This window comes from Solea solea, chromosome 17 (genome assembly GCF_958295425.1).
Source record: "Solea solea chromosome 17, fSolSol10.1, whole genome shotgun sequence".
Lineage (NCBI taxonomy): Eukaryota > Metazoa > Chordata > Actinopteri > Pleuronectiformes > Soleidae > Solea > Solea solea.
This window is the reverse complement of record NC_081150.1, coordinates 16,608,662-16,623,270: the sequence shown is the minus strand read 5'-3', so window position 1 is coordinate 16,623,270 and position 14,609 is coordinate 16,608,662. Positions and strand designations below refer to the sequence as shown.

Below are 14,609 nucleotides of genomic sequence, written 5' to 3'. Positions count from 1 at the left end.
TGAGGTGTGCTTACAGAGTGCAATCAGGACCAAGTCATGTTACAAAACATTTGGATCAAAGAGTCGATGTCCTCACGTCATTAATTGCTTTGATATATTATCCAGGACATTTTGTTCTGTGTCTTCATTTCACAGGTCGTGTCGGTAAAAGCGGTATCTGCGTGCTGCCGATCATTTAGTCACTGGAGAAGAGAAGTCCTTTTTTTAATTATGGAACTGGGTCAGCCCCAGTGGCAGTGAAGTCAGACTGAACAAATACATAACTCACAGCACAGTCAACGCTTGACCCCCCCCCCCCCCCCCCCCCCCCGCAAATGCCAAGAAGGAGTACGTCACTGATCCACAGTGGGAATGGTGCTGACCTTATTGTTCCTGCTGATTCTCCGCTCAGGCCTCGGCCTGGGCAGCTTGGTCTGGATCAGCTCCTCGGGCGTGTTACCCAGCGGCGGCAACAGCCTCTTCTTGCTGTTCCTGGTCTCGGGTAACCACTGAGGGGGAAGCTCAAAGGGCCCGAACCCAAACTGTGGAGAGTCCTCGACTTCTGTCGGTGTAGCTGGTGCCACCTGTGATGAAGAGGCGTAAGCGCACGTGTGAACCGGAGAGGCCCGAGGTGCTAGGATCGCAGGAGGACCGTCTTTGGTGATGACCAGCCCTCCCGCCGTGCTCTGCAGGGAGTCCTTCTTGGGGATCACCTCCCCTCTGAGGCTCCCCAGCCTCGACCCGGCTTTGAGGTCCTCCTTTGTTCCTGATCCTTGACCCTCGTTCTCTGCGTCCTCCTCCTCTTCAGAGGGTCTGAAGATTTGCTGCTGGCCAATATTGAACATCTCTAGAAGTTGGCTCCCAGAGCGGCCGGCAGTCTCCAGTCCCACTGGCTCCCCGATCACCCCCTCCGGTCCCAAAGAGGCCAAACCCCCGGTGCTGACCACATTGCGGCGGCTGTAGCGTCTGTGAATCCTAGCGAGCAGGTCCATCCAGCTGTGACGTGCCGAGCGGTTGACAGTCAAAAATAGAAGTGGGTTCGTGAGCAGAGACACTTTGGGGAGCCAGAGTGCGGTGAGATACAGCGACACAGGCAGCTCCTTGGTGTCCGCCAAGATGGTGCGATACACCACCAACGCCCCATAGGGGGCGCTGCAGGCGAAGAAGGCCAGCACCACCGCCAGCAGCGTGGCGTGCAGCTCGGCCTCCCGCTGGGACACGTACGGGATGGAGATGCTGTTCTGCGGCGTGCGCAGTGCCGCGATGATCACCTTCTTCTTCTGGCTGGCGCTGAGCGCTCTGCGGATCAGCAGCATGAAGAGGAAGACCAGGGTGAGCGGCAGGACCACCGTGGTGACGTTGTAGATCAACACGTACGCCATGTGGCCCAGGGAGCGTGCGGGGTCGTCGGAGCAGGACGAGGTGACGTACACGTCGGTCACATTGGTCACGGCGAACACAGGGAGGCTCGCCACCACCGCATGGACCCAGATGTAGATGACCAGGTCTCTGGAACGAGCATCTGAGATCTTCCTCTCCAGCGGGTACAGCACAGAGTAGTATCTACAAGACAAGAAGAGTTTATTGTAGAGTAAGGCCCAGTTATACCCAACTTTCATCTGTTTTAAGTCCGTCCGTTCCAAACGTTATATCCTTTACTACCTTTTGTGCGTCTTTTGCGTTAGAATGGACGTTTTGCATTACTTCCTGTAGAGGGCAGTGCCAATTTGCCGGCATCAACAAACATGCCGCCCATTGAAGAGATTATTTCATTGTGCTTGATATAAAATAGACAGAAATGCAAGCTGTGGAACGTAAGACCACTGAATGTAAGTCGTACCATTAACGGGGGATATTACTCGTTGGTGTTGCCAATGGAGACAACTTTTGACAACTTCCCTCGCCAGATGAATACTCAAATTTAAAATGCCGTGCGAGTGAAGCCAAGCACCTAGCAGTCGCGCTCCGTTATCTTTGGACAATTGACTCCATTTCGTCCGTCATTGAGGGAAGTGGACGAAATGAACGCAAAGTATGGACTAAAAGCTCCGTCCATCTCCGTCTTTTGCGTAGAGTATAAATGGACCTTAAGACTCTAACTTTAAAAAAGAATTTATGTCTAAAGGTCAAGGCTGCAGATTGCAACAAACGGAGAACTCGCCCATCCTTTCTCCAAGTGCATTAAGAACTATGGTGGTCTTAAGCAAGAAAGGATCTTGAAAACACGTTTGAGGTACATGATGACGTCCGAATGCATTTACGCATTAGCAGTTGCGCCATCATGACAAAAGTTATGATGCACCTAAATATAAGTTAGCTCTGTTGTGCACACTGACTTCCTGGGACACTTAAATGGAACACAGCCGTCAGCAACACCTGTGCCGGTCACAGGTGAAACTGTGGGGGGGGGAAACGGGACAAAACTCTTCCTGGATCATGTTGAAAAGACAGACAAAAACGTTTTATTTAGTCACTTTAGTGAGTTACAATTCCTTGATTATTGTAATGTCTTTATTGTATAAAATTAGTTTTTGCTCTTTTGAAACAGTCTAATAAGGACAATGGATGACGCTTTATTTACAAACTCGTTCACTGGTCATGAGTGCGTCCAAAACACTGCACTTTACCATGGTAACGGTACGTGCAATAAAAGGGAGATTCAGAGTTCAAGCCATACACCATACAGAAATTTGTTTATTTTTAAGTGGAAGGATTCAAATCCTCCAACAAATAACCAGTAGATTAGAGACATGATGCTTTTTTGAAAAGATTAGATTAACTCTGAATGGCTCTGTTAATATTTGTTTCTTTTTTTTTATAAAACGTGGAAATGTTTGTACGAAACTGTCTGTGTTATTGTCTAATCTATGCATATGTATCTCAGATTATGCAGTGATGTAACCCTTCTGTGTCATATGTGACTGAGACTACATAATATAACATTGTGATCTGTTAAATGATTGCAAGACATGAATTGTTACATATATATTTAAGTTAAATTAATTTAATTAATTTTTTTTGAGAAGTTGCAGTGCGGGGCTTAGCTGGTTTTAATGAAAGACCTTTAACATTCATAATTTCTCAAAAACGTATCAATAAATAATTTATATTTTGTTGCCTTTATTAAAAAGTGGAAACTAGCTGATGAGTGTTTGCCTATTTTGTCCAGTTTGTCTCCATGGTGGCCATATTCTCAGCAAGAAAGAGTCTGTTCATGAGTTTAAGCAGTCAGACAACAGCATCAACAACTGTCTATTAAAAACAATTCAATTAGATTATAGACTCCACCTTTTTCTTCTATTAGATTGTGTTCTGCTCTCGTCTAAATTAATGCGGCGGCAACAGTGCAATGGGCCCCCGGAGCGGCCAGTACCACGTCTGCAAATTAATAATCATTAAACGAATGGTTTTGCCGGATTATTATTCCATAACATGAAGGACTGAACGAGAGTTCATGAAAGGCAGCTGTGAGTCATACGTCTGTGGTGTGTTACCTGCAGCTGATGATGAAATCATGTGGGTGTGTTGTTCATGCACACCCACCAGAGCATAACTAGATCTTCTCTGGATTGGCTTCCGTCCTATTGTTGTCTCTTAATCCTGCATAAAGAACTTGCTCCTTTTCCCTGAATCTGTCTCTTCATCGGCGCCACATGTTAACGCAGGAGCCAGTAACTGTGCCACAGTCAGTTACGGGCACAGTTACTGACCACATCGAGGATTAATAATTCATCGGTTTCAAAGAATTCTGCTTCATTGCACATTCGTTGCCATGGAGGTGATATAATCTCTGAAGCAGTGACACCAAGACTGAGACAGTTGCCATAAAAATTCCCCCCAAAAAAATTCATCTCATTCGATTCAGTCCTGCGTGTTTCATGACTTTTGTTTAGTTATCTTTTGATGAGGTTTAGAACAAGGTATGTATGACCCCAGCCCTTATTTTAAGGCTTTTATATGTACTTAAGGTTATTTTAACCCTTAGATGTGCCTTCAAAAAAGTTACCGCCACACACCTAGAGCATCAAAATATGTTCAAAAAAATGAAGCTATAAAACTTTAATGAATATTAATGATTTTTTTTATTTTTAACCCTTAAATTGCTAAGTTTTTGTCATGATAGACCTTCATTTTATGGTCTAAAAAACAATAAATAAATTATTGTTTGATTGTTGCAGCCTGGTATATGTGAAAGCACAAACAATTGTTTGTTTGTTTTTGCAATGTCATATTTCATAAAATACTCACATTAACACACCTAGTGTATACATTATACTTTTTTATTTACTTTTTCTTTATCAGTCCTCATACATATCAAATATTAATGATTTTTTTAAGTGTACAACCCTTAAATTGCCACGTTTTTGAAACGGTGCATCAAAAATACATTTGAACGGGTTTCAATGAGCACGTTTTTGTGCGTAGGTGTGTTAGTGTGAGTATTTTAGTTAAAATTATTGACTAAAAATTACATGAAAAAAAAAACTGGCATACATTTTTTAACAATATGTATGAAAAAATTATAAAATATTCTAAAAGCCAAAAACACAAAATGTGTCTAGGTGTGTAAAGGTTAAAAATATTGGAAAATTTGTCAGTGATTTTTCATTGTTTTAATCCCGAGAACAAGACCAGCGGTGTCAAACATACGGCCCGTGGCCCACCAGAGGGTCCAATCTGGCCCCCAGGATGAATACATGTACACATGTACAAAATTGCACTTATTTTTGTAAACAAAATACTTCATTAAATGTAAAAAAAAAAATGTAAGACAATATCATTATACTATTATTTTACTGGGCTGGCCCACTTGAGATCAAACTGTGCTGCATGTGGTACGATTGAATGTTAAATTCCAGATTTAGGGATCCCAGGGATTTGGGATCGCACGGAAACTTGCGTAATTTAGCGAGATTTCAAAATAGAAACAGACATGGAGGGCGGACTGTCGGCGTCATCATTTAACGGCTGTTGTGCGTGCGATGTTCTGTGGCTGAGAAACACAAATTACGGCTCTAAACAAAAGAGGTCGTGTCGAGTTTACTTTTTTTAAGCATAATTATTCTGGGCAGCGAGGGCACAAGCTGCGTTTGAGTGCTGCACTTAGCACAGCAGTCAGTCCTGACATATACATGCTCCATCAGTCCCAAACCAGCCAGTCTCTCACGTTCACTGCAGGGTGCAGTCGATGGGAGACTGAAAAAGACAAAAACAACCCTCCCAGACTTTGATCCTCGTCTTGTGTTGCTTTGTTGGACGTGCTTCCCGGTGTCCGTTTTCAGTAAATGTGATGTGGGGAGAAAAACTGATCAGAGGATAGGTTTAAACCGCTCCCTTCGCTAAAATGATACCTCTAAATTCTGTGAAGTGAGTGGGCTTTGCCCACTAGGGCTTTTTCAAACACACACACAAGTCCCAGCACTGAAGTGAAAAAGAACTCATCCTACTCAAGGACAGAGTGCTCTCTTGTTTTTGTCTCTTTTATAAGATACTTGGATTCTTAGAAATTAGATCTTACATGGAACATATTTACTCTTGCCTTTGCTGCGTGGAGTTTGCGTGGGTTTGCTCCAGGTTCTCCAGTTTCCTCCCACAAACATGCAGATTTAGGGACTAGGTAGACTGGACACTCTAAATTGAGCGTGAGTGTGAGGGTGGATGGTTGTTTGTCTCTATATGTGGCCCTGTGATAAAGTGGATGGATGAAACTATATCTTCTGACCTGTCGAGCGCGATGGCGCTGAAGCTGAGCACGGTGGCCGAGCAGAAGAGCTTGTGCAGGAACTTGATGACCTTGCAGAGCAGCAGCGTGTGAAGCCACCAGCAGCAGCGCGGGCTCGCTCCCAGCGCCACGTCGAAGGGCACGCACACCAGGCCGGCGCAGATGCCCGAGCACGCCAGGTTCTTGATGAAGCGGTTGGTCACGGACTTGAAGACGTTTGTGCGGCAGGTGCACCACAGCACCGTGGCATTTCCTGCGGAGAGAAAGGGGTCATCTCCAGTTAAAGTCCAGTCATTCTGTTTTGGGGTTTTGCAGAAACACGTTGGGTAAAAGCAGAGAAAATGTGGCCTTTTTTATGTTAAAAAAAAAAATAGCTTCATTATTTCAGAAATGGTGGTTAATCATTTTAAAATGGTGAACTTCAGACTCTGGAGCCAGGTCAGAGAGAGCCGTGCATGGTATCAGCCTCTCCAAATGTAATTACCAACAAAGTGTTAGCTGCTCTTAGAGCAAGATGTTCTCTGGTGAAGCTGTTATACGGGAAAAAAAAATATATATATGTGTCTGTGGAGATTCAAAAAGAGGCCACAGTCACTCTAAGAGGGAAACAAACTAGGCAGGGTCGGGTATAATAGATATAACGGTACATTAATGTGTGTTGGGTTGAACAAATTTGGCCCAAGATGTTTTAGATGGAGCTGATGAAAAACATCACACCGGCTTTTTACGCAGCGTTTCTGGAAAGCCCGCCAGTGGAGGAGATTACGGGTGCAGCACACTCGGCCCCTGTGCTCGCACGGGTTAACGGAATCCGTGTTTTTCTAAAAAATACGCAGCATTACGAGTGTATTTAGTTTTCTGTACAATCATGTCACGTTAGTTTTCTGATCTGACCTCCCGTGAGGCCACTGTAATTATTTCCGGCCTGTGTGTGTGCGCTTCTGTTTCGATGCCAATGCAAAGCAGACGACACAAACGTCCTCGGAGAGCATCGTCTCAGGTCAGTGTGTTAGTGTGTGTGTGTGTGTGTGTGTGTGCTCATTTGCACGACTGTCGAAACGCCAGTTAATAAAGAGGAGGAAATGTTCGGGAATCACCACAGATGATTAGGTTTTGTCTAACTGTTGCTAACCTCTGTTTCTGTTCACAACACACCTGAGAGCTGGACACTTGCTCTTTCTGATAACACTGCTACTGTCAGGGAACGGAGGGGAAAAAGACTTGTATCTCCTCACTGTTACACAGCTCACTCTCCTGCACCAATCAGCAATTTCACCTCAAAGCACATTGAGGTGTTGGCATCAGCACTGATACCCGTTTCCAGAGTCTTCTGGCGTACTATGCATTTTAACTATATATTTTAGGTAGATCTGGTATTTAATTTCTTTTTTTTCATTCGTCACACAAAGCAAATACAAACACACAACATTATAGTGTCTCCATTTGTTTGGACTGTGTTATTTGTCCTGCGTAAATGATTGTTACCTGCCTTTGGACGACAAATGTCATTTAGCAACTGTGTTAATACCGGCATATTCACATTAATGTGTGCTGTCCTAATTCAATAAACTTAATAAATAAGATAAATAAATCACTCACTTAAAAAAATTAAATGGGATTTTTTTTTCCACATAGTTTGATGTGTGTATATATGTATATGTATGTATATGTGTGTATATATGTATATGTGTGTATATGTGTGTATATATGTATATGTGTATATATGTGTGTATATATGTTTACATGTGTATATATGTGTGTATGTGTATATGTGTATGTATGTGTATATGTGTGTATATATGTATATGTGTGTATATATGTATATGTGTATATGTGTGTGTGTATATATGTATATATGTGTGTGTATATATGTGTATGTATATGTGTGTATATATGTGTATGTATATGTGTGTATATGTGTATATATGTGTATATATGTGTATATGTGTGTATGTGTATATGTGTATGTATATATGTATATATGTGTATGTATATATGTGTATATATATATGTATGTATATATGTATATATGTATATATGTATATATATGTATATATGTATATATATGTATATATGTATATATGTATATATATATATGTATATATGTATGTGTGTATGTGATCAGAGCTGAGGAAGTTTGACCCGAGTGTGCAGAAAATGATCACTTCATGATAATTAGAGTCACCTTATCTCTCACTCCATCTTAATCTAATGTCACTACACCAGTGTGTGAAGTGTATGTGAGGAAGAGGAGGATGCATGGTGACAATGGTGTTACTTTGAGAGCTCAATATCTTCCTCAGGTGGTATACTTGGTATGAAAAGTTTGAGAAAGCGTGATAACGGTTGTTGTTTGACAGTGTGCTTTTCTCCCAACCATGCAGCTGTTGCGGCACAAGGTCACACTTTCGCAGGAGGTGTGACACTGCTGACGTATGTGGGGACTGCAGTATTAAATATTAGATGCGCAACCGAATTCCCCACCTACGCAGAAAAAAAAAAACAAGACGAAAAGGAAAAGTTATTAACACTCCGTCTGTTTTGTCATAAGTGCGACAAAGCCACGCGCGTCGAGTGTTTTTTAGAAACGGCCGTGCGACACTTTGTAAAGGTGTGTCCAGGAATACATTCAAAGCTGTGATTAATGAATAACAATAAGTGTCTTCATGTGGACAACACTGGGACATCATCAGCCCCCGAGTCAGAGCTTGTATTGTCTATCAAATCACTTTGTCCTTTTGGGTCCTTGAAATACTCACCTGGTACTTGAGGGACACCTTGGCAACCACACACAGGAGCCAATGGAGGGAAAGAGCAAACGCTAAACATGATTGCTTTTACCACTTAACAAATGTCAGTCCGACTGTTGGCGGCAACATTACTGCACGTTATAATATTCAGTAATGAGGACGGAAATGAAAACATTTACCTTTTTTTTTTTTTCTCTCTTCCATGCAAATGAGAGTAGTAAGTGTATCTGGTGTGAAATATCATTAACACGTACTCGCCGTCGCATCCCTGCGGTGGTGATGTGACTATTTTGGGTTCAGTGATCGTCTCCTTTATGAATGGTGCGGCACAGACGGAGGCCGGTGAGCCACACGTTCAAAGTGCAATTCCTCACGTGCCTGATTACGTGCAGTGTTATGCACGCGGTGGTGCATTAATCCGATTTACTGTGACAAACTCTGACCTGAGCTTTACCACAAAAGCGGTGGATTATTGTCTCGTTAGGACACTTTTTCTTCTGAGAATCAGATGAAGGAGCTCAGTGGTTTAGCTCGGCATTGGGACGAGAGGAGCAGAGGAAACGGGAGCCACCAAAAAAATAGTGCAGTTTATAATTGTGTTCTATTACCAGTTTATGATTCAGCAGATCACTATCTTGTGCTGGTTTCTGTAAATCTGTATAAAATACTGCAAAAAGAAAAACCTTTTCCACATCACATCAAGACGGTTTGCTGGTTCAAATCCCACCTGGAGCCTGAAACCTGAGCTCTGCTTCTACCTTTGAGTCTTTTAAATCAGATTTTACCGATTTAACGTTAACTCTTGTGTAATATTGTCCATTTATTTAACTGCTATTATTTATATTACTGTATTATTACATATTAAATAGAATGTAGGTATATTTGGCTTTATTTTGGAGTTGAAGAGTTGCTCATTGAGTGCACATTTGGACATCTGATCTAAGTTTTGAAAAACAAAGTCGTAAACCTCGTTTACTTGTTTGATTTTCGAGTCAGCGCACTTAGTTCTTCCCTTTTGATGCGACAGTGCAAATGAATACAAGGCCACTTTTGTGATTTTACTGCCCTCTGACGTTAAAAACAAGAGTGCAACTGGTTTGGAGTAAATAACACAACTATAATTCATGCAATTTACAGTATTACATTTGTGATGATGACACTGGCAACTGTGGTGACTGTGAGATCTCAGCTCTGAGCCCCATAAAGACACTGATTTTATGTTTGATTTTATGCTTTTACATTTGACCTGTTTAAACTGTTTTAAATCTATTTTCAACGGTGCTTTTATCACTTTAACTTGTCCTGCTGTCATTAATGTCCTGCTATAAGACTGTCTCACTGGTTTTTGGGGGGTTTTCAGTCAAAAAACAAGCAGATTGGGGTCAGGCTGTGATTAGAATGCTATGTGAACGGCCGTGTGTGTGTGTGTGTGTGTGTGTTGACCTGTCACCCGTCCTCTCGCCAAGTGTCAATAGGAATTAACAGCCAGATCATACATATAAATGATAAACCATCCAGCCAATCATACACATTTGATGTTGCCATGGTGAGATCTGTTATGTGAACATGTACTTCAAGAAACACGAAAGGGTCGTTTTCCTTTTGTTTTTCCCACTTTTACAAATCTCTGTGCGTTGTGGACGAGGAGGGGAGTGAAGAGGAGACGCACAAAGCGTCTATTTATAGCCCCGTGACAGCGTTTTCCATTTCCATGCATCAATTTCATACGTGATGGGTGGAAACGTTCAGCACATGTGAATACGCCGGGCTGCATCTGTCAAAGGTTGAGACACCTCACATCCATCGGTGATGGATTTTTCTTTTCTTTTCTTTTCTTTTTTTTTTCCTCGTGGAAATTGCAGCCACAAACACAGATTATCTTCCCGAGATGGAAAAGACTTCAATCACTCGCCTCCATCAAACCAAAAAAAGTGTCTCACATGATGGAGCCGGCGTGCTATAAAGTGAGAGTCAGAGGATCGAGGAAGACGTAGCCAAAGTGCAAAAAACCTTCCACCTTTTCTTTTTCTTTCTGCTTTCTGCGAGTTGAACATTTAATCCCCGGCTGCCTTGAGACGATTGTTCAAGTTGAGACGGATCCTTTAACTGATTCACTTCATTTCATTCATTTCCCATTCAGTGACGGTCACAAATTATGATTCTTTGCAGGTCATTCATTCAGTGCGGCGATGCTGACTCTACTTTGAATGGCTACATTTCATTGGCAAAAGTGCACTTTTATGATAAAATCCGATTCATTACACTTCACCGAGCGGAATGAGCTGAACGTCTGGAGGTTTCATCTTCAAATGCTTAGCAGGGATATGTCGCTGTGTTCTATCGAAACTCAGAGCGACGAGTGACGTCACCTCCGACACTCCACCTAATTAGCTCATTTAAGTGCGTTAGCAACAGCCGGAGACTGAGAGTGAATGTGTGTCGATTTGAGAGCAGCAGCAGCAGCAGCGGAGAAATATCAAATGATGAGAGGACAATAACGCCCCGTAAAACATGTTAAAATCGTTAGCTATCCATTGTTCGGGACGAAAAGTATCCACACCGCTGTCGCCAGCTTCCTCTCCATTTTTAGTGTCTCTGTTTTTTTGACAAATTTCCACTGCAGACCCTCGTTTTTCTTCCCCGCTGGTGGAGACGTTTTTGAGAGTGGCACTAAGGCTCTTTATATTTAATATCATTCACTATTTACGACGCATAAACACAGTTTGCAGTCTGCAAATGAAAACGGATTTGTTGACATCCGTTTCCTTCATCTCTGATTTTATGTCTGACATTTGCCAAGTCATAGATAACTTAATGGAAAAAAAACAACCATTTTTTTAAAGCCATGCTGCCAAATGACATGTTGTGCCTCAGCAGGAGGTGGCGCTGAGTCAAAAACCACATTTATGATAAATACCACTTTCAATGCCACTTTTTTTTCATAATTTCTTCATAATGCGGTTCAAATGAGCTCCTTTAATAAATCATACAGTTCTTAATGTGAGTCAGCTTGTGACCATGCAGTTGCAGAACTGACAGTAACAGGTTGCTTTTATAGCCTCTTACTGCTTCCTACATGCTCTGTACACACATGCATGATACTGTAGGTTGTATGTGACCGGTGTAAAACACCAGAATCCCTATGACATAACTTTAAAGTACAGTGTCTTCCCTATTTCACACCTGAGTGCATCCCTGTGGGCAGCTGCTGTAAGGAAGCTGCTCACAGGAAGCTTCTCATATTACTGGAGAACTGGAGCGTACCTTAGCCTCTCTGTAATAGCAAAAGGAAGTGGAACACATGCTGAGTCAGACCAGTTACATCCGAAACCGTATCACCCGAATCAAAGGGGAGTGTTCGCCCCCCGCAGAGGGGAACATGAAGATAACACGTAAAGGCCACCCTGTCCACGGTCGACCACTCGCCCCTCACTGGAAACATGGCTGCCGGAGGGGATACGAGGAAGGAATGATTTTAGCAGCTCAATAAAAGCCTCACCTAATTTAACCTACACCTGCTTTAGTCCTTAAGACTACACTCGCTGCTCCTTTTCCACACGGAAACCGAAAAACACTCACTCCACCAAAGTCTATAGAAAAAATCAGTGTTTTAAGATGGAGCGAACGCAGGGGCTGCAGGTCAACTGCTGCCTAGTTTGGTCAGTTTGTGTTGCTTAGGCGAATCTGAACAAAGGATTTCAAACTCTGAAGTCGCAGTATTGCTCATGACAACTTACTGATGGAGGCAGCAGTGGATCGACAGCTCCCGTGTGCTTTGATGCAAAGTCGTTGATTTTCTCTATGGAGTTTGGTGACAGGGAGAGTGGGAGGTTTCCATCGAGACGCAAACTCAAGGTTTCCCCACAATAATAACAACAACAACAACAAAAGAAAAAGCTTTGACTATTATTGACAAAAAAGAATGTTCTCATAACTTCTCCTGAAGAGTGTGGAAGTTAAAAATCATTTGATTTGGGAAACCAAAACCTGGGTTAGAGCGAAGTATGATCACAAAACTGGTCTAGCATTCATTTGCACTTTCTGTGATACTGACCTTAAATGAGTAAACCAGCGACTCCAATCTTTAACTCCAAAATAAAACCTTCTAACTTAAGCTCAACACTATTTTGATAACAAAACATATCATCTAAATGTCTTTAATGTGTTCAAATGTTTGTTCTTTTCTCCACACATGCCCCCAAGTAGTTCGCGTATGCCTTTGGCCAGCTCTGGTCCAAATTGAGCAATTCCAAAAACGTTATCATGAGATTAGATTACAGTAGATTATATTAGATATCTACAACGGATGCGACAATACCACTTTTTTTGTGTCCGATACCAATACTGATATCACAAACTTGAGTATCAATCGATGCCGATATCGGGCCGATTCAGTCATTTTAGACCATTTATGAACGATGAAGCTGTTAACATCACATTTGTGGTGAGTCATTTCAAAGACACAATTGTTCTCCCAAAACATGACTCCGCTAAAATGCTTTTGCTGATTTTTATTTCGATTTTTTACAGCCTTTTTTAAAAAAAGATTTTTGACCGATACTGATTCCGATCCCTAATATCGACACCAGGGAAAATCACTTGTTACAGCAGCAAAAGGGTCAGAGGTCAACAAGAGACAAGTACAACAATCATGAAAGGAGTAGAATAAGTAACATAATAAGAATATGAATTAAAACCATGACAATAATCATGATCATCATCACAAAGAAATAAGGTAAGTATGGGACTTACCGAGCAGGGAACCAATGAGGATTAAGACCTGGATGGTGGTGGTGAAGTCCCGGTACGCTTGCTCCGGGATGAAGCTCTGCTGCTGCGGCTGCAGCTGCTGCTCCAGCCCGGTCACCTCTGCAGGCGGACTGCTGTTGATGCTGATGCTGTCCCACCGGGTCGGCGCACTCGAGGCGTTCAGGAGATCCAGCCAGAGGTTGCCGGCGGCTGCGGCTGCGGCTGATGCTGATGCTGATGCTGTGTAATTGGCTGCGCCGTCCGCGACCGTCGCAGCCCGGCTCCCACTATCCATGTCGGTTCACCCCGCGATCCTGGTGGTTTTCAGGACGAGATGAGCAGCCATCACTGGGGAGGCATTTCACAACTGCTGTGATGCTTTTGTTTTGGGAAGAGGATGCTGCTGCTGCTGCTGCTGCTGCTGTTAAAAACACAATCTATGTGCAGAGGAGATGGAGATGCAAGACAGACATAATCACAGAGGGAAACGATGAGGCTGGATGCACTGAGTGTATATAAATAGATGCCCCATCACTTGTCAATGCAGATGAATGGTGGAAAGCAGGTCCATCATGGGATGCTGCTGCTGCTGCTGCTGCTCTCTGGTATCCCGGAGCCAAATGTCCATACCGGGAATGAAGCCTGCACAAGTGGGGATCACACCATCCTCGCCTCATGACGTCCAGGGAGAGAGAGAGAGAGGGGGGGGGAATATTGTGTCTAACAGGCTGTTACTCCGTGTGCTGCTGCCAATCGCACTGTCAGGCTGCACTGGTAGACTGGCTGGTGTGGTTGGAGCATGCAAGTGAATAATTCACAGCGTGAGGTGCAAGACTGGAGAGCTCGAGCCCCTCCTCCTCCTCCTCTTCTTCTTCTCACAGCACCAAGAAACTCCACTCAATCTCATGAATGACAAGCAGAATGGAGGAAACGGATCCAATCAGATTCAATCAATCTAATTTGCATAGCACAAAAATCACATCATATATTGTGGCAAGGTATTTTATACAGAAAGACGGGGGGAAAAAATGACTTTTCAGATATGTGTAGCCATGTGCCTGGACAGGTTGGGGTGAAATGTCATCTCTCGCTGATGACATGGCTATCAGCGGGGACAGAGGGAAACTACTTAACAAAAGGCTCAGCTAATAAAGTGCACAATATCTTAGGAATTTACGTTTGCTTTTTCTCGTCGTTAGAAATTAAAGTTTGAGTCTGTGCACCAAAATGTCCATAGAGAAAAACCGTGTGTACATCAAAAATGACTAAAAACTTGATTTGGGACCATAATCATCATCATCATCATCATCACACTAAATTAGAAAGACGTGTTCATTTCAGAAAATCGCCCTAAACTGACTTTATCGGACGGTCACGTCTCACAATAAAGCCGCCGTTGTCTTGTTCAG

General features: G+C 42.9%; 1 protein-coding gene across 1 annotated transcript; it reads right to left on the bottom strand.

The window, feature by feature from the left end:
* Positions 1-314: 314 nt before the first annotated feature.
* On the bottom strand, positions 315-13,971 carry gpr176 (G protein-coupled receptor 176). Its single transcript, XM_058613769.1, has 3 exons — positions 13,204-13,971; positions 5,702-5,954; positions 315-1,542 (listed from the first exon to the last, which is right to left on the bottom strand). Exons 1-3 carry the CDS (start codon positions 13,493-13,495, stop codon positions 333-335), a joined length of 1,755 nt encoding a protein of 584 aa, XP_058469752.1. The 5' UTR covers positions 13,496-13,971; the 3' UTR covers positions 315-332.
* Positions 13,972-14,609: the final 638 nt, after the last annotated feature.